The sequence below is a fragment of the Coregonus lavaretus genome (assembly GCF_964263955.1).
Source record: "Coregonus lavaretus genome assembly, chromosome: 20".
Taxonomy (NCBI): Eukaryota; Metazoa; Chordata; class Actinopteri; order Salmoniformes; family Salmonidae; genus Coregonus; species Coregonus lavaretus.
Genome location: NC_140007.1, coordinates 1,260,050 through 1,287,890, shown reverse-complemented (window position 1 = coordinate 1,287,890; position 27,841 = coordinate 1,260,050). Strand labels below are relative to the sequence as shown.

At 43.8% G+C, this 27,841-nt stretch overlaps 1 protein-coding gene across 1 annotated transcript; it reads right to left on the bottom strand.

Moving 5' to 3' along the window:
• Positions 1–135: 135 nt before the first annotated feature.
• LOC311148346 (ubiquitin carboxyl-terminal hydrolase 11-like) lies at positions 136–25,656 on the bottom strand. Its single transcript, XM_084185285.1, has 21 exons — positions 25,492–25,656; positions 24,247–24,356; positions 23,972–24,102; positions 22,878–22,995; positions 21,458–21,603; positions 21,246–21,307; positions 20,909–21,008; positions 13,098–13,271; positions 12,807–12,965; positions 12,452–12,676; positions 12,280–12,363; positions 12,076–12,170; positions 11,765–11,971; positions 8,549–8,640; positions 7,868–8,452; positions 7,628–7,698; positions 7,380–7,492; positions 943–1,092; positions 641–756; positions 474–562; positions 136–375 (listed from the first exon to the last, which is right to left on the bottom strand). The coding sequence occupies exons 1-21, from the start codon at positions 25,599–25,601 to the stop codon at positions 202–204; spliced, it is 3,111 nt and encodes a 1,036-aa protein (XP_084041411.1). The 5' UTR covers positions 25,602–25,656; the 3' UTR covers positions 136–201.
• Positions 25,657–27,841: the final 2,185 nt, after the last annotated feature.

The window sequence follows — 27,841 nt, the reverse complement described above, 5'->3', positions numbered from 1 at the left end:
AGATCATAAATGTTTTAAAAGAAGCATAAATTGCATTCCTCACACTTCTGCACCAGCCTGAGAATCTAGCCTCTGCTTCTCACACCTTGTTCAAAGCAGGGGAGAGGCAGAAGGTTCAAGTTTTTTTGGAATAGAAAAAAAAAAAAAAAAAAAAAAGCCTCATCAACTCAGAAAAAAAAAGATACTAAAATAAAATCTCCTTCAGTCTGTTTCCATGTTGACATAGGAAGTGGCTCTCTCCATCCCATCGTGTTTGAGGGAAGTGACATCATTAGCAGGCTGGGCGGGAGAGGAGGAGCTGTCCGAGGGGGCAGGTAAGGTGGGCTGACGAATCTTGTCTTGTCGGTGGTAGAACAGGAGGTAGGCAGCATTAGTCTGGAAGGGTAGAGACAAGGGTGGGGAGATCATGACATTGCAAGGCAACAAACATTTTTCAAAGAAGGAATTCTAAACTGTCCAGTAGCTAAACTTACCACAATTTGTTCCTCCCTTGCATATGCCACCTTGCTGTCATCGAAGTAATACCATTGTCCATTGTCTTTGTTCCGGGCATAGCTGGTGTCTGTCGAGAGAGCAGAAACATATGTTGAACAAAATGAAGGCATATGACAAAGTATGACATACAAAAGCAGCATCTCACAATGTCCGTCTCGGAGTCCGCCGTAGTGGTTGGAAACTGCTATCAGATCATATCGGCTGGGTGGCTCTCCGTTTGTACCGGTCTTCCTCAGCAGACAACCTGAGAAGTCGAGGTGTCTGCAATAAAGAGAAACAGGTTGGATTAAGATAGCACTTGTGGAAAACTGCACTAATAACTCTGTAGTGGATTGAGTGGAGGTGTGGGGGGGTACTAGTCACACTGACATCCTCCCCACTTAAAAATGTAAATGTGTACAGAATGTTTTATATTACAGTAAAAGAGACAGACATGATGTAACCAACCTGAGAGGAAAGTCAACAATGATATCCAGCTTCTCCCTGGAGTACTTGGTGTAGGAGAAGCGTTTCAGGTGGATGATGAGAACCTCAGGCAGTGACCACAGGTCCAGTTTCTTAGTGGCCAGTTGGTGTTTCTTACATATTGGGCAGTACCTGCAGCAAACAGAAATAAGTCTCTCACTGTTGCCGCTTGCTACAGACCCCCCTCAGCCCCCAGCTGTGCCCTGGACACCATATGTGAATTGATTGCCCCCCATTTATCCTCAGAGTTCGTACTGCTTGGTGACCTAAATTGGGATATGCTTAACACCCTGGCCATCCTACAATCCAAACTAGATGCCCTCAATCTCACAAAAATTATCAACGGACCTACCAGGTACAACCCTAAATCCGTAAACATGGGTACCCTCATAGATATCATCCTGACTAACTTACCCTCTAAATACACCTCCGCTGTCTTCAACCAGGATCTCAGCGATCACTGCCTTATTGCCTGCGTCCGTAACGGGTCCGCGGTCAAACGACTACCCCTCATCACTGTCAAACGCTCCCTTAAACACTTTAGCGAGCAGGCCTTCCTAATTGACCTGGTCCAGGTATCCTGGATGGATATAGATCTCATTCCGTCAGTAGAGGATGCCTGGTTGTTCTTTAAAAGTAATATCCTCTCAATCTTAAATAAACACGCCCCATTCAAAAAATACTAAGAACAGATATAGCCCCTGGTTCTCCTCACACTTGACTGCCCTTGACCAGCACAAAAACATCCTGTGGCGTACTGCATTAGCATCAAATAGCCCCCGCGATATGCAACTTTTCAGGGAAGTTAGGAACCAATATACACAAGCAGTCAGGAAAGCAAAGGCTAACTTTTTCAAACAGAAATTTGCATCCTAACTTCAAAAAGTTTTGGGACACTGTAAAGTCCATGGAGAATAAGAGCACTTCCTCCCAGCTGCCCACTGCACTGAGGCTAGGAAACACTATCACCACCGATAAATCTACAATAATCGAGAATTTCAACAAGCATTTTGCTACGGCTGGCCATGCTTGACACCTGGCTACCACTACCCCGGCCACCAACTCTGCACCCTCCGCTGCAACTTGCCCATGCCCCCCCCCCCGCTTCTCCTTCACACAAATTCAGACAGCTGATGTTCTGAAAGAGCTGCAAAATCTGGACCCCTACACATCAGCTGGGCTAGACAATCTGGACCCTTTCTTTCTAAAAATAGCCGCCAAAATTGTCGCAACCCCTATTACTAGCCTATTCAACCTCTCTTTCGTAACGTCTGAGATCCCCATCCCCAGCGACCACCCATACACAAAAAAAATGTATGCACGCATGACTGTAAGTCGCTTTGGATAAAAGCGTCTGCTAAATGGCATATTATTATTTATTTATATCCCCAGAGATTGAAAAGCTGCCGCGGTCGTCCCACTCTTCAAAGGGGGTGACACTCTAGATCCAAACTGTTACAGACCTATATCCATCCTGCTCTGTCTTTCGAAAGTATTTGAAAGCCAAGTTAACAAACAGATCACCGACCATTTTGAATCCCACCGTACCTTCTCCGCTATGCAATCCGGTTTCCGAGCTGGTCATGGGTGCACTTCAGCCACGCTCAAGGTCCTAAACGATATTATAACCGCGATCGATAATAGACAGTACTGTGCAGCCGTCTTCATCGACCTGGCCAAGGCTTTCGACTGTCAACCACCGCATTCTTATTGGCAGACTAAATAGCCTTGGTTTCTCAAATGACTGCCTCGCCTGGTTCACCAACTACTTCTCAGATAGAGTTCAATGTGTCAAATCGGAGGGCCTGTTGTCTGGACCTATGGCAGTCTCTATGGGGGTGCCACAGGGTTCAATTCTTGGGCCGACTCTTTTCTCTGTGTATATCAATGATGTCGCTCTTGCTGCTGGTGACTCTCAGATCCACCTCTACGCAGACGACACCATTTTGTATACATCTGGCCCTTCATTGGACACTGTGTTAACAAACCTCCAAACGAGCTTCAATGCCATACAACACTCCTTCAGTAGCCTCCAATTGCTCTTAAACACTAGTAAAACTAAATGCATGCTCTTCAATCGAACGCTGCTGGCACCCGCCCACCCGACTAGAATCACTACTCTCGACGGGTCTGATCTAGAGTATGTGGACAACTACAAATACCTAGGTGTCTGGTTAGACTGTAAACTCTCCTTCCAGACTCACATTAAGAATCTCCAATCCAAAGTTAAATCTAGAATCAACTTCCTATTTCGCAACAAAGCCTCCTTCACTCATGCTGCCAAACATGCCCTCGTAAAACTGACTATCCTACCGATCCTTGACTTCGGCGATGTCATTTACAAAATAGCCTCCAACACTCTACTCAGCAAATTGGATGTAGTCTATCACAGTGCCATCCGTTTTGTCTCCAAAGCCCTATACACGACCCACCACTGTGACCTGTACGCTCTTGTTGGCTGGTCCTCACTACATGTTCATCGTCAAACCCACTGGCTCCAGACCATCTATAAATCACTGCTAGGCAAATCCCCGCCTTATCTTAGCTCATTGGTCACCATAGCAGCACCCACCCGTAGTCTGCGCTCCAGCAGGTATATCTCACTGGTCATCCCCAAAGCCAACACCTCCTTTGGCCGCCATTCCTTCCAGTTCTCTGCTGCCAATGACTGGAACGAATTGCAAAAATCTCTGAAGCTGGAGACACTTATCTCCCTCACTAACTTTAAGCATCAGTTGTCAGAGCACCTTACCGATCACTGCACCTGTACACAGCCCATCTGAAATTAGCCCACCCAACTACCTCATCCCTATATTGTTATTTATTTTGCTCTTTTGCACCCCAGTATCTCTATTTGCACATAATCTCTAGCATTCCAGTGTTAATACTAATTGTAATTATTTTGCACTATAGCCTATTTATTGCCTTACCTCCATAACTTGCTACATTTGCACACACTGTATATATATTTTCTGTTGTATTTTTTGACTTTGTTTTTAATCGCACTGCTTTGCTTTATCTTGGCCAGGTCGCAGTTGTAAATGAGAACAAGTCTGCTGTCTCGTTCACGGAGAAGTGTATGAACTCCTCAAGGAAATCCTCCAAGGCTTCCACAGAGACCGAGACATTAAAAGGTCCGTAGCTGAAGCAAGAGCGTTCCGTGGGGTTTTACTTACCCTCTAAATACGCCTCCGCTGTCTTCAACCAGGATCTCAGCGATCACTGCCTTATTGCCTGCGTCAACATTTGGCTATGGGCTGGCAGTACAGAATTATGGAGAGTGAAATAAATTGTTTCTTCGTCATCTTGCTAGGTAGTTATCTAGCTGTGGCCATTTGTTTAGTGTCATCAAGGACATTCTACAAAATAGCAACATTAGCACAGATAGCTTGGAATCTAGACCATAAGCAATACGCACAGATATGCATTGCCAAACAACACTATTGCCACCTTCTGGTTTGGAGTATTTTCAACAAGGCTGAATGTCTGATGACTTCCAAGATCCTTGCTGTGTGAACACAAAAGAGTTTGACTGCCGACACTCTGTTCAGAGGTGCCAAGTACTGTCGGCAGGCAAACGTTTGACAATCCTACCGGTGTGTCGTAGCTTTAACAGTATTTAAAGCACAGGAAAATAACATTTTTCACTGCGCTGGGCCTTTAACATTACATTTTTCCCAGGAAAAGCTGATGACTAACATATTAAATCTTACTGCTAAATACAGTAAGATTTAATATGTTAGTCATCAGCTTTTCCTGGGAAAAATTTAATGTTAAAGGCCCAGCGCAGTGAAAAATGTTATTTTCCTGTGCTTTATAAACATTTCCACACTATGAGGTTGGAATAATACTGTAAAATTATGAAAATGATGATAACGCCCTTTTAGTGTATGAGCTGTTTGAAGAGACCGCCTGACATTTCAGCCTGTTTTGGTGGGATGGAGTTTTGGCCTGCCAGGTGATGTCACCAGGCGGTAAATTACACTGAACAAAGATAGAAACGCAACATGTAAAGTGTTGATCCCATGTTTCATGAGCTGAAATAAAAGATCCCAGGAATGTTCCATACACACAAAAAGCTTATTTCTCAAAAATGTTGTGAACAAATTTGTTTACATCCCTGTTAGTGAGAATTTCTCCTTTGCCACTTGATAGGTGTGGCATATCAAGAAGCTGGTTAAACAGCAAGTTCATTACACAGGTGCACCTTGTGCTGCGGACAATAAAAGGCCACTAAAATGTGCAGTTTTGTCACAACACAATGCCACAGATGTCTCAAGTTGAGGGACCGTGTAATTGGCATGCTGACTGCAGGAATGTCCACCAGAGCTGTTGCCAGAGAATTGAATGTTCATTTCTCAACCATAAGCCACCTCCAACGTCGTTTTAGAGAACTTGGCAGTACGTCCAACCGGCCTCACAACCACAGACCACGTGTATGGTGTCGTATGGGTGAGCGGTTTACTGATGCCAACTTTGTGAACAGAGTGGTGGCGGTGGGATTATGGTATTGGCAGGCATAAACTACGGACAATGAACACAACTATCGATGACAATTTGAATGCACAGAGATACCGTGATGAGATCCTGAGGCCCATTGTCATGCCATTCATCTGCCGCCAATACCTCATGTTTCAGCATGATAATGCAAAGCCCCATGTCGCAAGGATCTGTACAGTCGTGGTCAAAAGTTTTGAGAATTACACAAATATTAATTTTCACAAAGTCTGCTGCCTCAGTTTTAATGATGGCAATTTGCATATACTCCAGAATGTTATGAAGAGTGATCAGATGAATTGCAATTAATTGCAAAGTCCCTCTTTGCCATGAAAAAGATTCCCACGGGGAGCCAGTATGAAAAAAATAACAAATAAAAAAATAATGTATGCACTCACTAACTGTAAGTCGCTCTGGATAAGAGCGTCTGCTAAATGACTAAAATGTAAATGTAATAATCCCCAAAAAACATTTCCACTGCATTTCAGCCCTGCCACAAAAGGACCAGCTGACATCATGTCAGTGATTCTCTCGTTAACGCAGGTGAGAGTGTTGACGAGGACAAGGCTGGAGATCACTCTGTCATGCTGATTGAGTTAGAATAACCGACTGCAAGCTTTAAAAGGAGGGTGGTGCTTGAAATCATTGTTCTTCCTCTGTTAACCATGGATACCTGCAAGGAAACACGTGCCGTCATCATTGCTTTGCACAAAAAGGGCTTCACAGGCAAGGATATTGCTGCTAGTAAGATTGCACCTAAATCAACCATTTATCGGATCATCAAGAACTTCAAGGAGAGAGGTTCAATTGTTGTGAAGAAGGCTTCAGGGCGCCCAAGAAAGTCCAGCAAGCGCCAGGACCGTCTTCTAAAGTTGATTCAGCTGCAGGATCGGGGCACCACCAGTGCAGAGCTTGCTCAGGAATGGCAGCAGGCAGGTGTGAGTGCATCTGCACGCACAGTGAGGCAAACACTTTTGGAGGATGGCCTGGTGTCAAGAAGGGCAGCGAGGAAGACACTTCTCTCCAGGAAAAACATCAGGGATAGACTGATATTCTGCAAAAGGTACAGGGATTGGACTGCTGAGGACTGGGGTAAAGTCATTTTCTCTGATGAATCCCCTTTGTGGTCAATCCTCGAGGCGGGTGGACAAACACAAACCCACAAATTCTGACAAAAAAAGCATTGATTAAGCAAGAATGGGCTGCCATCAGTCAGGATGTGGCCCAGAAGTTAATTGACAGCATGTCAGGACGGATTGCAGAGGTCTTGAAAAAGAAGGGTCAACACTGCAAATATTGATGTGTATGACAGCATGTTCCAATTCCCGCCAATATCCAGCAACTTTGCACAGCCAATGAAGAGGAGTGAGACAACATTCCACAGGCCACAATCAACAGCCTGATCAACTCTATGTGAAGGAGATGTGTCGCGCTGCATGAGGCAAATGGTGGTCATACCAGATACTGACTGGTTTTCTGATCCACGCCCCTACCTTTTTTTTAAAGGTATCTGTGACCAACAGACGCTTATCTGTATTCCCAGTCATGTGAAATCCATAGATTAGGGCCTAATGAATTTATTTCAACTGACTGATTTCCTTATATGAACTGTAACTCAGTAGAATCTTTGAAAATGTTGCATGTTGTATTTTTGTTCAGTATAGTTAAGACTTCAGTTTTCCCCTCCCTACTCAGAACACTCCCAGACAGTCCTAGCTAAATTCTTGCTTGAGAAATTGCTCTTTGCTAAGAAGCTATTTTTGTTTCTTTTTTAATTGAAAACAATCACAGTTAGGTACTTAATTGTTACCCAGAAATGATTTGATATTGAGATAGAAACGGCTGCATTGGACCATTAACTATATTCAGCATAATACTTGCTAGATACATAGAATGAAATGCCAGGTGTGGGGCAGCCGTACCAGGGGTTTTCTTCCTCCAGGATCTCCACAGTGGTGAAGAGCTCAATACACTCCTGCAGCTGCACTGTGGTCTGCTGGTGAGGGACCTCCATGCTTTGGTGTTTTACATACTTCTGTGGATGGAAAGATGTCAGGAGTTGGCTAAATGACCAGCAACCAGGCCATGTTCACGCCACTGGCCCAAACACACTTTAAAACTTAAATACTTTACTTAAGCTTTATTAATGTAAAGCGTGATTCACACATACCTCTGCCTCATTCTCGTTGTAGCATTTCTTCTTTATGTCAGGATCCCAGTCAATGGCCACATATGGTTGAGCTGTGAAAGGGACACAGTAATATTAAATAAAATACTCACATGTGGATGCTAAACCATCTGTGTCACATACAGCTACTGGGCTCTAAAACATATGAAGAGAATATGAGCCTAGCTACTTCAGTGACAAAACAGTCGTCAGTGTGAATGTGATGTGGTGTCTGAGACTCACAGCTAAAAGAGAAGGCACTGCCGTCCTCTCCCATGCATCTCTCCGTAGTGCCATTGGAGTTGACCGCCTGGATGGAGAAGAGCAGCTTCCTGCGTCTGGCCTGGCAGCCCTTCCTCTTGGCCTGCCTCTCGTTGGTCTGCGGGGGGCTGGGGGGGCACTCACCCTTCTCCTCCTCCTCCTCCTCCTCCTCAGTCTCACACGGCTGCTGCTGCTGAAGGCCTGCATCCTGCTGGCGATCTGTTGGAACTGTAGCACTGGCTCCAGCACTGGCTCCAGCACTGGCTCCAGCACTGGCTCCAGCACTGGCTCCAGCACTGGCTCCAGCACTGGCTCCAGCACTGGCTCCAGCACTGGCTCCAGCACTGCAGGATGCCGAGGCGCTGTCCTCTGTGCTGCACCCTGCCCTTACTTCACTACTGGCCCCCTCCTCAGCCTGAGCCTGTTCTCCAGACTCCTGGGTTTGTGTCTGCTCTGGCTGAGTCTGGGTCACAGCAGGGCCGTCCGCTTGGTCATCCCATTGGCCACCATCACAACGGTCATCTCTCTTAAAGGGTGCCGGCCTCTCACAGTCATCCTCACCGTCATCTGTGGAGACAGACAACATTCTAGAGTGGAGACACTAGTTTGTAGAAATCAATTCTGCCCAGTGTATCAACAATTTGCTAACGGAGATCAGATTACCATCGCTGACACCATTGGTCTGGGTCTTGTAAAGTTCCTCGTCATCTTCACCCTCCTCCTCCTCTGAGGGATCTGGTGGCCGGACATACCGTCTGTGAAAACATCACCACACAATAGGCCTTTCTCTCGTTTTCGGAGCGGGACATCTGTTTTTGGGAAAATCCTATATCCGGTATATTTTTTTCTATAGAAATGGCGCAAACCAAGAGCAAGTCCTGTTGTAGCATACGTCTTTGTTTGAAATCGAGAGAAAAAACAGCTGTATCTAAAGCCTCGCACTTTGAAGTCAACCCAAATTGCGTTTCCACTGCCTCTAGAATATAGAAATGTCATGTTGCTAGCTAGCAATGTGACTATGCAGATAGCTTCACTTTGTTGCTAGCTAGCTTTCAAATTATAGAAAGTCCTTTGGCTACAACTAGCTAGCAAGATGTTGAAGAAATAATTTGATTCACCCTCACCACACTCTAAAAAGGGCAAGGGACTTTCTCTCCAAGGACATCCTCCTGACAATCTACCACACCCTGATAACTCACCTGGACTACGAGCCAAAGTATGGCTTCCCTCCCTACATCAGTGCAATAAGACAGGTCTTAACCAGCTACAGCGTATCATCAACAGGGCTGCTCGTATCAAACCACTGATGTGCAGGATCCATTATAACACCCTAGTGACTGTTTTCAAGGCGACACAGCACAAACTGCCTGAATACAGTGGCTTGCGAAAGTACTCACCCCCCTGGGCATTTTCCTATTTTGTTGCCTTACAACCTGGAATTAAAATGTATTTTTGGGGGGTTTGTATCATTTGATTTACACAACATGCCAGCTCCTTCAAGTTGGATGGGTTTCGCTGGTGTACAGCAATCTTTAAGTCATACCACAGATTCTCAATTGGATTGAGGTCTGGGCTTTGACTAGGCCATTCCAAGACATATAAATGTTTCTCCTTAAACATTTACATTTTAGTCACTTAGCAGACGTTCTTATCCAGAGTGACTTACAGTTAGTGAGTGCATACATTTTCATACTGGCCCCCCGTGGGAAACGAACCCACAACCCTGGCGTTGCAAGCACCATGCTCTACCAACTGAGCTACACGGGGCCACTCAAGTATTGCTTTAGCAGTATGCTTAGGGTCATTGTCCTGCTGGAAGGTGAACCTCCGTCCCAGTCTCAAATCTCTGGAAGACTGAAACAGGTTTCCCTCAAGAATTTCCCTGTATTTAGCACATCCATCATTCCTTCAATTCTGATCAGTTTCCCAGTCCCTGCCGATGAAAAACATCCCCACAGCATGATGCTGCCACCACCATGCTTCACTGTGGGGATGGTTTCTCGAGGTGATGAGAGGTGTTGAGTTTGCGCCAGACATATTCCTTGATGGCCAAAAAGCTCAATTTTAGTCTCATCTGACCAGAGTACCTTCTTCCATATGTTTGGGGAGTGTCCCACATGCCTTTTGGCGAACACCAAATGGGTTTGCTTATAGTTTTCTTTAAGCAATTGCTTTTTTCTGGCCACTCTTCCGTAAAGCCCAGCTCTGTGGAGTGTACGGCTTAAAGTGTTCCTATGGACAGATACTCCAATCTCCGCTGTGGAGCTTTGCAGCTCCTTCAGGGTTATCTTTGGTCTCTTTCTTGCCTCTCTGATTAATGCCCACTTTGCCTTTTTTAATAATGGATTTAAATTGTGCTCCGTGGGATGTTCAAAGTTTCAGATATTTTTTTATAACCCAACCCTGATCTGTACTTCTCCAGAACTTTGTCCCTGACCTGTTTGGAGAGCTCCTTGGTCTTCATGGTGCCGCTTGCTTGGTGTGCCCCTTGCTTAGTGGTGTTACAGACTCTGGGGACTTTCAGAACAGGTGTATATATACACTGAGATCATGTGACAGATCATGTGACACTTAAATGAAGTCCACCTGTGTGCAATCTAACTAATTATGTGACTTCTGAAGGTAATTGGTTGCACCAGATCTTATTTAGGGGCTTCATAGCAAAGGCAGTGAATACATATGCACGCAACACTTAAGATTTTTTTTAAACAAGTTACTTTTTAAATTTCACTTCACCAATTTGGACTATTTTGTGTATGTCCATTACATGAAATCCAAATAAAAATCCATTTAAAATTCCAGGTTGTTATGCAACAAAATAGGAAAAACGCCAAGGGGGTTGAATACTTTTGCAAGGCACTGTACATGTCAGACCTGTTCAGGTGGGAGTCTTCACCCATCCTCCGCGGCGCACCGAAGCAGCAGCCAAAGCCTATGACCAATGAGACCCACACCTACTGGCAAAACAATCAGTGAAAAACATGCAGTGCTTTGGACCATTGCTCTGGAACAAGCTGGACTTATCCATACTATAGCTAGCTAGCTAGCTAGCATGTCCGCCTTCAAAAAAGCTGTACACATATCTAGATAGCTGTAATGTGAGCGTGGTTTTGTATGCATAATACTGCGTATGATATGAATACTGCGTGATTTTAGCTGATTTGCAAGCCAACTTTAGCTAGCATTCGAGGGCTTACTGTTCATAAAAATGTATTGTGTAGTGCAGAAATAAATGAAAGATCCAACTATGTCGGTAATTCGTGTCAAGTCTGACTACTGCAGTACTGCTTGTCCATGTGCTAGCTAACAGCAACAAACTCAGATGAGCTAAACGTAAATGCATCCAGCAAAGATCAGCTTCTAATTAGCTAGCTAACGTTAGCTATATTATAGCTATAAAAGCCTTATGTTTTCTGTTAATGTTTTGAAATAACACAATATATTTATTTGATTGTGTATATGTTATATACATAATCTTAGCAAGCTCTTTTTTTAGCTATAATATTTACCTACCTAGCTTTGCAAACGTTAGCTTAGCTAGCATCAAGTGTAGGCGATAGAAAAATGGCCGTAAAAACAGCCCTAGCTTAGTTTAGAAGACATTTTACCGGAGACTTACTTTTGATGCACCTGTGGCAAATATTTTTATAACGAGCTCCTTGTTCCATCTTTGCCCGTAGTGTGCAGCAGCGAAAAACCGGAAACAGTAATTCCTAGAATGTCCCCCGCAATTTGAACACCCCTCTTGTGAGAGAAAGGCCTCACTCTCAGACAAGGCACAGTACAACTAGTCGTCACAATGAAATTCCATCAAAAAAGAAATTCCATCAAAAAACATAGAATATTTTAGCTGATGTTTGGCCTGTGTCAGTAACTCACGCTAGCCGCTGCAGGAAGAGGTGATAGAGGGCGTTGCGGCTGCACTGGCCTCGAGGCACAGCCATGAGCAGTGGGTGTCCGAACAGGGACGTCCCGCAGCTGCTGCTCCCTGAGCCATAGTCCCTGTAGTGGGAACGCTCCCTCAGGTACAGAGCCAGCACCACCTCATCCCCCTCCTCCTCCACAGAGCCTCTGCTCAGCTCATACCTGCCAGGGCAACACACAGACAGGGGTCAGGAGAGATGCTGGTGCTAACAAGCAAACAGGAAAAGTATGTTTTTGATGTGGAGGTAAAAGCTGGTTTTACATACACAAATATGTCATCCCGGTCCAGGATGCAGCTTAGAGACTCATCAGCATGGTAGATCTTATAGAAGCGGTGGTTGAACACATCAGCCACAACCATCTGATATAAGAGAGGCACAGGTCAGTATCACCTCAATATTTCATGTGATGAATGACGATAGCTTTTCAACAGCATGCTCTACCACAGAGGCTTTAAAACGTTGTCTCACTTGATTGACTGGGACGTTGGTCATTTCCGAGAGAGCGGAGCACAGGTCAAACACTTTGCCAGCTTTGGGTACAACCAAGCGATGCTGGTGGGAGAATACAAATAAATCAATACAGATGATTACCTATAAAAAGCATGATGTAGGGCCAACTATAGGAAGATTAATCTTGTACCTGAACAGGTTTGGCCACAGGGTCCAGAGAGACGAAGAAGACCTCCATCACCCGGTCCTTGCTAACAGGAAGGGGCACGCTGAGGTAGCAGAAGGGGTCAAAGGTGACCGACACTTTGCGGCACTCGGGGCAAACCAGGGTGGACTTGAACAACCCGTGGAAGGTGTCAACAATCACGGAGTTGTTACGTCGCCGGTGGTTATGCCACGCTTCCTCTGCCACTTCCTGAAAGTTGTCAAAGGGTGAGTGTGAGGAAAAATGCAATGCAAATGCACCTTAGGTTTACTACAGCTTGGAGAGCAATGGTATTTTTTTACAATTCTTCTCCCCGTCCTCTTTCAGTACAGGTTGTTACCTGGTCAGGCCTGCCATCGGCATCCCTCAGCTCAATGTACTCCTTGTTCTTTACCCGGTTGAGATCCTCATGAAGCCCGTCCAGCAGGAAGGAGAGCAGTTCCTGGGAGTCATGCTGCTGGTAGCCCAGAAACTGGGAGGCAAAGTGGCCAACCTTGGTCTGGTAATAAAAATAACACACATTGTTATCTCAAGGTACGCATCATCAATACTTAAGCATGACTGACTGACAAGCCTCTTTAATCCATTATAAAATAGTGGACAGAGTTTCACACTTCACACTGACAACTACCTTGAAGATCCGGGGAACTACAGAGTAGTGCCTCCCCGACCACATCTGTTTGATAACATCAGCGTAGGCCTCTGCTATCTCCCCCTTCATGCCCAGAGGGTTGGTGAAGTTGAGCTCCTCCAGATAGGCACTCCGCAGGAAATACTCAGTCAGTGGAGGGGTGTTACTGAGACACTGGACAAAGCAGTTGAGAGAAACATAGTCATGAATGACAGTCCATACTAGTCCAGGTCCCTGCATTTAGGTACAGCATGGACACATTATGTAGTAATGATGACTTACAGTGCTGTGAAAAAGTACTTTCCCCCTTTCTGATTCTCTATTTTTTGCATATTTTTGATACCTAAAGTTATCAGATCTTCAACCAAAACCTACTATTAGATAAAGAGAACCTGAGTTTAAAATTGTTATGCAACACCCCGAGTGAAAAAGTAATTGCCCCCTTACACTGAATAACTGTTTGTGCCACCTGCAATGACTGCAACCAAATGCTTCCTGTAGTTGTTGATCAGTCTCTCACATCGCTGTGGAGGGACCTCAAGTCCTGGCACAACATCTCAATTGGGATTAGGTCTGGACTTTGACTAGACCAAAACGTGTTGCTATTTAACCATTTTCATGTAGACTTGATTGTGTGTTTTGGATCATGGTCTTGCTGCATGACCCTGCTGCACTTCAGCTTCAGCTCACAGACGGATGGCCTAACATTCTCCTGTAGAATTCTCTGATACAGAGCAGAATTCATGGTTTCTTCTATTAAGGCAAGTCGTCCAGGTCCCGAGGCAGCAAAGAATCCCCAAACCATCACACTACCACCACCATGCTTGACTGTTGGTATGAGGTAATACTATGGAATACAGTATTTGGTTTTCAACAGACATAAATGGGACCCATTTCGTCCATAAAGTTGACTCAAGTTTGCCACAAAGCACCTGGATGATCATCAAGACTCTAGGAAGAATGTTCTATGGACAGATGAGTAAAAAGTATAACTTTTTGGACGACATGGGTCCCATTATGCTCTGTATCAGAGAATTCTACAGGAGAATGTCAGGCCATCCATCTGTGAGCTGAAGCTGAAGCACAGCTTGGTCATGCAGCAAGACAATGATCCAAAACACACAATCAAGTATACATGAAAATGGCTAAAAAGCAACACATTTGAAGTTTTGGAATGGCCTAGCCAAAGTCCAGACCTAATCCCAATTGAGACGTTGTGGCAGGATTTGAAACGAGCAGTTCATGCTTTAAAACCAACAAATGTCGCTGAGTTAAAGTACACTGAACAAAAATATAAACGCAACATGAAACAATTTCAACGATGTAACTGAATTACAGTTCATATAAGGAAAATCAGTCAATTTAAATAAATAAATTAGGCCCTAATCTATGGATTTCACATGACTGGGAATACAGATATGCATCTGTTGGTCACAGATACCTTTAAAAAAAGGTAGGAGCGTGGATCAGAAAAACAGTCAGTATCTGGTGTGACCAACATTTGCCTCATGCATCGCGACACATCTCCTTCACATAGAGTTGATCAGGCTGTTGATTGTGGCCTGTGGAATGTTGTTCCACTCCTCTTCAAATGGCTGTGCTAAATTACTGGATATTGGCGGGAACAGGAACATGATGTCGTACACGTCGATCCAGAGCATCCTGTTGGATTCTATCTTGAAATACACTTATTCATGTTCCCATACTATAACTTGTTGATTACTTTACATGTATAAGGAATGTTTATGTTGGGGTCAATGGAGGGTGGATAAGAACTAGGTGTATGGAAAGTTACAGAGTGAGGAAGGGGGAGTGCAGAAAGTTTACATTCTGTCAATACATGGTATTGTTAACTCTCATGGCTCCTATGTGCCGGGGGGCTAGGGTCAGTCTGTTATATCTGGTGTTATTCTCCTGTCTAATTCGGTGTCCTGTGTGAATTTAAGTATGCTCCCTCTAATTCTCTCTCTCTCCCTCTCCTCCTGGAGTACCTGAGCCCTAGGACCATGCCTTAGAACTACCTGGCCTGATGACTCCTTGCTGTCCCCAGTCCACCTGGTCATGCTCCTGCTCCAGCTTCCACTCTTCTGCCTGCGGCTATGGAACCCTGACCTGTTCACCGGACGTGCTACCTTGTCCAAGACTCTCTCTCTAATGCACCTGATGTTTCAACCTCTAAATGCCCGGCTATGAAAAGCCAAGTGACATTTACTCCTGATGTACTGACCTGTTGCAACCTCTACAACCACTGATTATTATTTGACCCTGCTGGTCATCTATGAACGTTTGAACATCTTGGAGAAAAATGTGGCCTTAATGGCCATATACTGTTATAATCTCCACCAGGCACAGCCAGAAGGGGACTGGCCACCCTCAGAGCCTGGTTCCGCTCTAGGTTTCTGCCTTTCTAGGTAGTTTTACCTAGCTACCGTGCTTCTACATCTGCATTGCTTGCGGTTTGGGGTTTTAGGCTGGGTTTCTGTATAGCACTTTGTGACATCTGCTGAGGTAAAAAGGGCTTTATAAATTAATTTGATTGATTGATTGATCCTAAGGAGGGAGGCAAAGGGCAACAGTCTGGTTTCAGTCACTGATAAAGTAGGACAGTCGTGGATTAGGGAGGGGCGAGGAATTCGGACCGAGGTCAGGTGAGATGAAGTGAGAAGGAACAGTCCTATTCCATACACATATATTTTCACACCCACAGAGGTTCTAGCAGGAGGCAGGGCCATGACTACACCAGTGAGAGGAACCAATTTAAGTTCCTGACTAGCAACAGAGACGTTTTGGCAGTCTAGATGTGCAAGAAGTTGACTCAGCCTAGTAGGAGGGTATAAATATACAGTGCATTCGGAAAGTGTTCAGACCCCTTCCCTTTTTCCACATTTTGTTACGTTATAGCATTATTCTAAAATTGATTAAATAAATGTTTTTCCTCAACAATCCACACAATAACCCACAATGACAAAGTGAAAACTGGTTTTTAGAAATGTTTATTTATTATTACAAATAAAAAACAGAAATACCTAAAGTATTCAGACATTTGCTATGACAATCGAAATTGAGCTCAGGTGCATCCTGTTTCCATTGATCATCCTTGAGATATTTCTACAAATTGATTGGAGTCCACCTGTGGTAAATTCAATTGATTGGACATGATTTGGAAAGGCACACACTGGTCTATATAAGGTCCCAGAGTTTATTTACTTATTTATTTGTTTGTATTTACCCCTTTCTCCCCAATTTCATGATATCCAATTGGTAGTTACATTCTTGTCTCATCGCTGCAACTCCCCTACGGACTCGGGAGAGGCGAAGGTCAAGAGCCATGCGTCCTCCGAAATACGACCCTGCCAAGCCGCACTGCTTCTTGACGCACTGCTCGCTTAACCCGGAAGCCAGCCGCACCAATGTGTCGGAGGAAACACAGTTAAACTGACGATCGAAGTCAGCTTGCATGCACCCGGCCCGCCACAAGGAGTCACTAGAGCACGATGGGACAAAGAAACCCCGGCCGGCCAAAACCTCCAATAACCCGGACGACGCTACGCCAATTATGCACCTTAACGGGTCTCCCGGTCAAGGCCGGCTGTGACACAGCCTGGGATCGAACCCGGGGCAAACTATGTCAGCTTAGATGGGGAGCGTTGCTGCACAGCTATTTTGAGGTCTCTCCAGAGATGTTTGATCGGATTCAAGTCCGGACTATGGCTGGGCCACTCAAGGACATTCAGAGAATTGTCCCGAAGCCACTCGTGTTGTCTTGGATGTGTGCTTACGGTGCGATACAGTGCCTTAGACCACTGCGCCACTCGGGAGGCGATAAGGTCCCAGAGTTGACAGTGCATGCCAGAGCAAAGACCAAGCCATGAGGTCGAAGAAATTGTCTGTAGAGCTCCAAGACAGGATTGTGTCGAGGAACATATATGGGGAAGGATACCAAAAAATGTCTGTAGCATTGAAAGTCCTCAAGAACACAGTAGCCTCCATAATTCTTAAAAGGAAGAAGTCTGGAACCACTAAGACTCTTCCTTGAGCTTGCCGCCCAGCCAAACTGAGCAATCAGGGGAGAAGGGCCTTGGTCAGGGAGGTGACCAAGAACACGATGGTCACTCTTACAGAGCTCCAGAGTTCCTCTGGGGAGATGGGAGAACCTTCCTGAAGGACAACCATCTCTGCAGCACTCCACCAATCAGGGATTTATGATATGGCCAGACGGAAGCCACTCCTCAGTAAAAGGCACATGACAGCCCGCTTGGAGTTTGCCAAAGGGCAACTGAAGGACTCTCAGACCATGAGAAACTAGACTCTCTGGTCTGATGAAACCAAGATTGAACAAGATCTTGCCTGAATGCAAAGCGTCACGTCTGGAGGATACCTGGCACCATCCCTATGGTGAAGCATGGTGGTGGCAGCATCATGCTGTGGGGATATTTTTCAGCGGCAGGGAATGGGAGACCAGTCAGGATCGAGGGAAAGATGAAGCGAGCAAAGTACAGAGAGATCCTTGACGAAAACCTGCTCCAGAACGCTCAGGACCTCAGACTGGGGCGAAGGTTCACCTTCCAACAGAACAACAACCCTAAGCACACAGCCAAGACAACACAAGAGTGGCTTCGGGACAAGTCTCTGAATGTCCTTGAGTGGCCCAGCCATTGCCCGGACTTGAACCCGATCGAAAATCTCTACAGAGACCTCAAAATAGCTGTGCAGCAACGCTCCCGATCTAACCTGACATACAGTTGAAGTCAGAAGTTTACATACACCTTAGCCAAATACATTTAAACTCAGTTTTTCACAATTCCTGACATTTAATCCCAGTAAAGATTCCCTGTTTTAGGTCAGTTAGGATCACCACTTTATTATAAGAATGTGAAATGTCAGAATAATAGTAGAGAGAATGATTTATTTCTTTCATCACATTCCCAGTGGGTCAGAAGTCTACATACACTCAATAAGTATTTGGTAGCATTGCCTTTAAATTCTTTAACTTGGGTCAAACGTTTCAGGTAGCCTTCCACAAGCTTCCTACAATAAGTTGGGTGAATTTTTGCCCATTCCTCCTGACAGAGCTAGTGTTACTGAGTCAGGTTTGTAGGCCTCCTTCCTCGCACACACTTTTTCAGTTCTGCCCACAAATATTCTATAGGATTGAGGTCAGGGCTTTGTGATGGCCACTGTAATACCTTGCCTTTGTTGTCCTTAAGCCATTTTGCCACAACTTTGGAAGTATGCTTGGGGTCATTGTCCATTTGGAAGACCCATTTGCGACCAAGCTTTAACTTCCTGACTGATGTCTTGAGATGTTGCTTCAATATATCCACATAATTTTCCATCCTCATGATGCCATCTATTTTGTGAAGTGCACCAGTCCCTCCTGCAGCAAAGCACCCCCACAGCATGATGCTGCCACCCCGTGCTTCACGGTTGGGATGGTGTTCGTCGGCTTGCAAGTACCTCCTTTCTCCTCCAAACATAACGATGGTCATTATGGCCAAACAGTTCTATTTTTGTTTCATCAGCCAGAGGACATTTCTCCAAAAAGTACGATCTTTGTCCTAATGTGCAGTTGCAAACCGTAGTCTGGCTTTTTTAATGGCGGTTTTGGAGCAGTGACTTCTTCCTTGCTGAGCGGCCTTTCAGGTTATGTCGATAAAGGACTAGTTTTACTGTGGCTATAGATACTTTTGTACCTGTTTCCTCCAGCATCTTCACAAGGTCCTTTGCTGTTGGTCTGGGATTGATTTGCACTTTTCGCACCAAAGTACGTTCATCTCAAGGAGACAGAACGCGTCTCCTTCCTGAGCGGTATGACGGCTGCGTGGTCCCATGGTGTTTACACTTGCATACTATTGTTTGTACAGATGAACGTGGTACCTTCAGGCGTCTGGAAATTGCTCCCAAGGATGAACCAGACTTGTGGAGGTCTACACATTTTTTTTCTGAGGTCTTGGCTGATTTCTTTTGATTTTCCCATGATGTCAAGGAAAGAGGCACAGAGTTTGAAGGTAGGCATTGAAATACATCTACAGGTACACCTCCAATAGACTCAAATGATGTCAATTAGCCTATCAGAAGCTTTAATGCCATGACATCATTTTCTGGAATTTTCCAAGCTGTTTAAAGGCACAGTCAATTTAGTGCACGTAAACTTCTGACCCATTGGAATTGTGATACAGTGAATTATAAGTGAAATAATCTGTCTGTAAACAATTGTTGGAAAAATAACATGTGTCATTCTCAAAGTAGATGTCCTAAACAACTTGCCAAAACTATAGTTAGTTAACAAGACATTTGTGGAGTGGTTGAAAAACAAGTTTTAATGACTCCAACCTAAGTGTATGTAAACTTCAGACTTCAACTGTAGTTTGAGAGGATCTGCAGACAAGAATGGGAGAAACTCCCCAAATACAGGTGTGCCAAGCTTGTAACGTCATACCCAAGAAGAATTGAGGCTGTTATCACCGCCAAAGGTGCTTCAACAAAGTACTGAGTAAAGGGTCTGAATACTTATGTAAATGTCATTTTTCAGTTTTTGGTTTGTCATTATGGGGTATTGTGTGTAGATTGCTGAGGATTATTATATATATATTTTTTTTAATCAATTTTAGAATAAGGCTGTAACGTAACAATATGTGGAAATAGTTAAGTGTTCTGAATACTTTCCGAACGCACTGTATGTGCTTGTGTCTTTATCTTTGCAGCTGTTTGACACAGTGGGGGAATAAACTTGGTTTGAGTTTTTCCTAGTCATTGAGTTTTTCCTCTGTTTGTTTAGAACCTAACAATCCCAAACATGCTCAATTGGTGACATGTCTGGTGAGTATGCAGGCCATGGAAGAACTGGAACTGTGTACTGATCCTTGCGACATGGGGCCGTGCATTCTCATGCTGAAACATGAGGGGATGGCGGCGGATGAATGGCATGACAATGGGCCTCAGGATCTCATCATGGTATCTCTGTGCATTCAAATTGCCATCGATAAAATTAAGTTGTGTTCATTGATCGTAGCTTATGCCTGCACTCTGTTCACAACATTGACATCAGCAAACCGCTCGCCCACACAACGCCATACACGTGGTTTGCGATTGTGTCAAATTCTCTAAAACGACGGAGGCGGCTAATTGTAGAGAAATTAACATGAAATTGTCTGGCAACAGCTCTGGTGGACATTCCTGCAGTCAGCATGCCAATTGCACGCTCCCCCAAAACTTGAGACATCTGTGGCTTTGTGTTGTGTGACAAAACTGCAGATTTTAGAGTGGCCTTTTATTGTCCCCAGCACAAGGTGTTCCTATGTAATGATCATGCTGTTTAATCAGCTTCTTGATATGCCACACCTATCAAGTGGATGGATTATCTTGGCAAAGTAGATATGCTCACTAACAGGGATGCAAACAAATGTGTGCACAAATTGAGAGAAATAAGCTTTTTGTGCATATGTAACATTTATGTGATCTTGTATTTAAGCTCATGAAACATGTGACCAACACTTTACATGTTGCGTTTATATTTTTTCTGCATGGAAGAGTGGGACAAAACTACAGGAACCGTTTGGTTGGTGTCATTGCAGCTAAAGGTAGCACAACCAATTATTGTTGTTACTTTTTCACACAGCGGCATTGGGTGTTGCATAACTTTGTTTATGAAATAAATCTAATAAGTATGTAATTGTTGTGTTATTTGTTCACTCAGGTTCCCTTTATCTAATATTAGGTTTTGGTTGAAGATCTGATAACATTCAGTATCAGAAATATGCAAAAGTAGAGAAAATTAGAAAGGGGGCAAATACTTTTTCACAACACTGTACCTGCAGTGCCGAGTTCATGAAACATGTGTTTCCTAGGTTGGTGAGGCCACAGACTCCTGGCTGGCCCCGGTAAAAGTCCTGTTCCTCCACAGAGTTCCTACTACAAGACATGGAAGGAGAAATATAAAATCACCTACCGAACAGTACAATAACACAAAAGGTACTGTACAGTACTCTCCTTAGTACAGATACACTTTTTTTGTCACACATATGGGAATCACTTTTACCACAAAACATTACACTACATTAGCAACACTAATTGTGGTGGACAGTACATTCTCTACACACTGATAATATATTTAAAAATAAATACAAAATAAATAAAAGGAACCCTCACATGATCTGCGGTCTGGAGCTGGGCCAGGTACCATCTGCATTCCTCATCTCCATGATCATTGTCTGCAATGCAGACAGGACAGGTTACAACACAGCTGCCATTTAAACACACTATCACTGTATCGCAGGAAGCAACAGAGGGATGCAAGCAGGTAGATGTGGAGTAGGGTGGGATGAGGGTCAGAGAGAGGGGAGCAGACATAACAGACATACCATGCCAGAGCTGAGGCAGGAGTCGAGGACACTGACGTGAACGTTCCGCAGCCTCTCACAGCAGGTGTCTGAGCTCTTCATCCACAGCCGGGTCTCTGTTCCCTCGACCACCTCAAACTGCTTCATCATCACCTTCTGAATCGTATCTGAAGAGGAAAACAATTAACAAACGCACATAAACTCAGCAAAAAAAGAAACGTCCTCTCACTGTCAACTGCGTTTATTTTCAGCAAACATGTGTAAATATTTGTATGAACATAAGATTCAACAACAGACATACACTGAACAAGTTCCACAGACATGTGACTAACAGAAATTGAATAATGTGTCCCTGAACAAAGGGGGGGGGGGCAAAATCAAAAGTAACAGCTGCATTAAGTACTGCAGTACGTCTCCTCATGGACTGCACCAGATTTGCCAGTTCTTGATGTGAAATGTTACCCCACTCTTCCATCAAGGCACCTGTAAGTTCCCGGACATTTCTGGGGGGAATGGCCCTAGCCCTAACCCTCCGATCCAACAGGTCCCAGACGTGCTCAATGGAATTGAGATCCGGGCTCGTCGCTGGACATGGCAGAACACTGACATTCCTGTCTTGCAGGAAATCACGCACAGAACGAGCAGTATGGCTGGTGGCATTGTCATGCTGGAGGGTCATGTCAGGATGAGCCTGCAGGAAGGGTACCACATGAGGGAGGAGGATGTCTTCCCTGTAACGTACAGCGTTGAGATTGCCTGCAATGACAACAAGCTCAGTCCGATGATGCTGTGACACACCGCCCCAGACCATGACGGACCATCCACCTCCAAATCGATCCCGCTCCAGAGTACAGGCTCATTCCTTCGATGATAAACGCGAATCCGACCATCACCCCTGGTGAGACAAAACCACGACTCGTCAGTGAAGAGCACTTTTTGCCAGTCCTGTCTGGTCCAGCGACGTTAGGTTTGTGCCCATAGGTGACGTTGTTGCCGGTGATGTCTGGTGAGGACCTGCCTTACAACAGGCCTACCAGCCCTCAGTCCAGCCTCTCTCAGCCTATTGCGGACAGTCTGAGCACTAATGGAGGGATTGTGCGTTCCTGGTGTAACTCGGGCGGTTGTTGTTGCCATCCTGTACCTGTTTTCATAACTGTGACCTTAATTGCCTACCGTCTGTAAGCTGTTCGTGTCTTAACGACCGTTCCACAGGTGCATGTTCATTAATTGTTTATGGTTCATTGAACAAGCACGGGAAACAGTGTTTAAACCCTTTACAATGAAGATCTGTGACGTTATTGGATTTTTAAAAATTATCTTTGAAAGACAGGGTCCTGAAAAAGGGACGTTTCTTTTTTTGCTGAGTTTATATAGAGATGCATAGCTTGCACACCGACCTATCAAAGCTACTAATGCACCTTTTGGATGTGTTTCTACTTACGGATGTGATCTGCACGGCTAAACTGTGCCGTCACAACATTTTCCATGTTGCTATGGAGACACAGGAAGATTTCCACAGGATAGACCTCAACCTTGACTGTGCTGGGTAGATCCACCACCTGAAATAGACCAAGCAATCACAGACAATGAATTGCCAAATACAAATGAAACACTTCAATGGCAGTTGTGTCTTTTCATAGACACAACATTGTCCTTTGAATGACGGTCTGTAGGACATAAAACTACCGTAGTCAGGTCCACGATCACATAGTAGTTTGTAGACAGATGTGGATGTACAGTCAGTTCCTTGATAGACGGGTGGGTTATTTTGAAACCAATAGGATGTGTGACCAACTTCGGGGGCAAAACAACTGTCAACTCCAATGGATTTTTGACAACAAATAGATTTTCACAATAAGCACTTGTCTCAAATACATTGTTACAGTTGTTGGTTAGCTAGCTAAATAATTTTTGCCCTATTAGCATAGACATGAACTAAGTCAAAACACCTGAAAACAAGACATGGTATTAAGAACAAGATACAACTAGCTGAAACAAGCCACCTAGAATTCCCCAAATGGAAGCTTCTGGTCATTGTTTCTTGCTATCTGACTGTTCAGAATCATAACAACGCATAGCCTTCTGCCCCATCGATGCGCGTGCATAATTTTCATGAAATTGTCAGTAGTGATGGGGGAAGAAATCTAAAAAGTTACATATCGCAACATTCTTTTTGCGCTAGTTGGCTGGACCTGCACAAACACTCCAGGATATTTTATTTATATCTTGTTCTCCATCTTTTTAAATAGGGAGCCAATTTGTTTTCATCGCTTTTATTTCAATCACTGATCAAAACTGACATATGGTGAGCAATATGTTTGGACCATGGAATCACAATAAAATCATAGTATTGAATCGCAAAACATATATAACCGCGAGAATCAAAATATATATCGTATCTGCACCTAAGTATTGTGATAATATCATACATAAGGTCCCTGGCAATACCCAGCGCTAGTTATCAGGCAGCCAGTCTATGTAACATGACCACAGGGTATGCAGGTTTTCTCTGCATCTCTGTGACCACTGTTTTACCTTCCGCTCCAGGGCAGGCTGATCATCGACCATGCCATACCAGGCCAGCAGATTGTGCCATGCGTCGGCAGGGATCAACACAAAGTCCTCATTCTCCACCAGACGCTCCTTCAGATGGTAGGAATCCAGTTCTGTGGGTTTCATAATCATCATTAGACAGCTTAGCCTTTTCATGTTGACACAACAACAGCATATTTGGGGTAGAAGTAAATGAACCAAACATAGAATAATGGGTCTTCTGTTGTTACAGGATATCCTTGTGATGTGACACTTACCCTCAAACAGCTCTGTGTTGTCGATCTGTCCAGGGAAAGAAGAGGAGTTCTGGTCTCCTGTCTCCACATACTCCTTCCACTGCTCATACCATCGCCTCTCCACCAGGTACCTGCATGTGTTAGTTATAAGAACAACTCAATTGGGGAGGCTTATATTTTGCCTGCCTACATTAACCAACATCACATTCCCCTAAGCTAGTTTTTCATCACTAACGTTCTATCTGATTGGGGTGTATTAGGTGTATTTACTGATACAATACTATAATGCCAGGTCGCAGTTGTAAATGAGAACTTGTTCTGAACTGGCTTACCTGGTTAAATAAAGGTTAAATAAAAAATAAAATAAAAATGGCATAACCACAATTGCAGCAATGGATATTTTATTTGGGCAGCTCGGCTTTGGCAAATTATAGCCAATTGTCTGGTTTCCTTTTTAATTGAGTTTGTTAGGACAAAACAGTACTTAAATGGCGTTTCATTCATTCACACTTCAATAAATATCCTGAACTTTATAACCACAATTTTTGCAACTATAATTTCCTAATCTGGGTGTGATACTGATAAAACGAAACTTTGCTGGTAAAACCGAAAGCAGCAGCCAGCTAGCTAATTGGGTTTATCGAGCTAACACTAGCTAGCTATGCAGTTAGCTAGCTAATTTAGATGGCGCTCACTAATAGGACAACACACAATAAATGCAAACTTTGGAAAACAAACAGAACACCAAAAATCTTAAACTAAACCGAAAAGATTGCAAGTTACTAGCTAGCTGTTCCTGTCCTGTAGCTAGCTAGCAGTTAACAGCTAGTTAACACAGGCGGGCTAGCCTGCTGTCAGTGTAGCTAGTTAGTTAACGTTTTCTTGGTTGTTAAAGCCAAAACTTTGACATGATCTTTCCCAACTGGGACATGATGTTAATCGTCATATTAATATCAAAATGTAAGCTTTTCCACAGCATGCTCTCCCTAAAATACTAACGCAGTGATCAAACATCATTCGCCAAACACCAGCGCTGAGATCCTAGGCAAGAGGATTCAACACTCTAACCAATGTTTATTCATTGAATTTGCCAAGAAAAAATTGCCCTTATCTAAAGATAATGGTAGATTATGCTGATTATGATATCTGTCATGTAAGCAACAGCAAATACAGTCATGGACTCATCGCTATCATTTGTTGTTGTCGTGGTAGCTACATCACTCAGTGTGGGTGTCAGTTCAGAGCAGAGGGCGGTAAGAGTCTCACCAAGTATCCCCTGCACGGAGTTCATGTTCCTGAAGCAGAGACTCGATTTCTTTGCGTTGAATCTCTAATCCAGGAGGTTCTGTAACCGTGGCTGAAGTAGTAGCAGCCATGACAACTCATAAATATCAGGATTCTGCAAGGAAAACACTGAAGTCAACTACCGCATAGATTCTGTGATAGGGTAACCGTACCGCACAGCAGTTTCCACAAGCTAGTTACTATAGCCACAAAGTAAAAATTGGCAATATCGTAACAATTTAGTACAAAAAAACCTTGCTTATTGGTCTTAATGTAGGTTAGGGTCAGGCATAAGGTAAGCAGTGTGGTTAAGGGATTTTATGAAGATAAATTGTAGAAATAGGAGGGGTTTATTACTTTGTGGCTGTGGTAACTAGGAATAACCCTGTGAAGCAGGCAAGAATATATAAGTACTTCCGGGTCAATGATTTTTGGAATCAGAGAGGAAAATGCGAAGCGGAGAGGGTGGCTAGAAGGGATCCAGCTTTTGTCAAATTAATATCGAATATAGCTTTTCGTATCAGGCATTAGTGGTGCGTTAGTAAAATCACTGGGGGAAAAAGCCATATTACAACCTATGTGTTGTGATAATTGCGTTGTTTGCTCAATAATCGGTTAGTTCATATGCCTTGCCAACGGGATATATAGTGCATTCGGAAAGTATTCAGACCCATTGACTTTTTACACATTTAGTTATGTTACAGCCTTATTCTAAAATGGATTAAATGAAAATTTTTCCTCATCAATCTACACACAATACCAAATAATGACAAAGCGAAAATAGTTTTTTAGGAATGTTTGCAAATGTATTAAAAATAAAAACAGAAATACCTTATTTATCAGACCCTTTGCTATGAGACACGAAATTGAGCTAAGGTGCATCCTGTTTCCATTGATCATCCTTGAGATGTTTCTACAACTTGATTGGAGTCCACCTGTAGTCAATTCAATTGATTGGACATGATTTGGAAAGGTACACACATGTCTATAAGGTCCCACAGTTGACAGAGCATGTCAAAGCAAAAACCAAGCCATGAGGTCGAGGGAATTATCTGTAGAGCGCTGAGACAGGATTGTGTCAAGGCACAGATCTGGGGAAGGGTACCAAAAACAATCTGCACCATTGAAGGTCCCCAAGAACACAGTTCTTCCTTAAATGGAAGAAGTTTGGAACCACCAAGACTCTTCCTAGAGCTGGCCACCCGGCCAAACTGAGCAATCGGGGGAGAAAGTCCTTGGTCAGGGAGGTGACCAAGAACCCGATGGTCACTCTGACAGAGCTCCAGAGTTCCTCTGTGGAGATGAGAGAACCTTCCAGAAGGACAACCATCTCTGCAGCACTCCACCAATCAGGCTTTTATGGTAGAATGGCCAGACGGAAGCCACTCTTCAGTAAAAGGCACATAACAGCCTGCTTGGAATTTACCAAAAGGAACCTAAAAGACTCTCAGACCATGAGAAATACGATTATCTGGTTTGATGAAACTGTGGTATCTAAATAATGATGCTAATTATGCTGTGAGAACAAGGAGTCCGCTTACACTGTACTTTGATTATAAAGGTTTATTATTTCAAAGGATTTCAGCGTAAGTTTACAGACATCTGCAGGCATCTGGAGAACAACGACACAAAATAATGTTGTTCTGTCCTCCTTTGTCTCCACCAAGTATTTATAGTCTTTACCATGATATGGGTGGTTTCCCCTACAGACCAATCCCATGACTCCACACAACATACTTCCTCTGTTTTAGAGTGCCCCTATAGAACTGTTCCCCAGATGCTTCCCTAAGATGAATCAACATCTTCTAAGATACCATTTGCAAACGTTAGCAAAGTCATAAATTCCTTAGACACCACATATTTCCCCCCTTCGAGACTAATTATGTCTCGAAAACAAAAATAATAGGATTATGACAAATAACAATTTATCTTATTGAGTATCTTTAACAATAAACCAAAAACACATCTTTCTATGGAGTGTAAATACATTTCTATGAAATATGAACAAATCTTTATGGAGTGTGAGAGCGAAAAAACTGTCTGGCAGCTTTCTTTCCAAATATCCATCAATCAATCAAGACAGTAAAATTCTCTCACGGCCCCTCTGCCCCAGGCAACCACCTAAGTACTCCAGATCAATTCATGAATCTTTATCAATGCATTTTAAGCTATGATGCAATTTGAATACACATGAGAGCCTCAGCAAACAAAATACAATCAAAAATGTCCACATTCAGGCTGGTCGACCCATCGGACCCTCCTGTGGATTCTCTCTATCCCTGCCTAGACCCAATATCCCTAAGCATCCACGAAATAAACATAAACATCTGAG

Bases quoted from the DNA above. Each gene is read 5' to 3' on its own strand.
- LOC311148346 (XM_084185285.1), bottom strand. From the start codon at position 25,601: ATGGCTGCTACTACTTCAGCCACGGTTACAGAACCTCCTGGATTAGAG. The intron at 24,357-25,491 runs GTGAGACTCTTA...TAACACATGCAG, and splicing joins CTCCGTGCAGGGGATACTTG to GTACCTGGTGGAGAGGCGAT. The intron at 12,171-12,279 runs GTGAGACAACGT...CTCTTATATCAG, and splicing joins CCAACGTCCCAGTCAATCAA to ATGGTTGTGGCTGATGTGTT.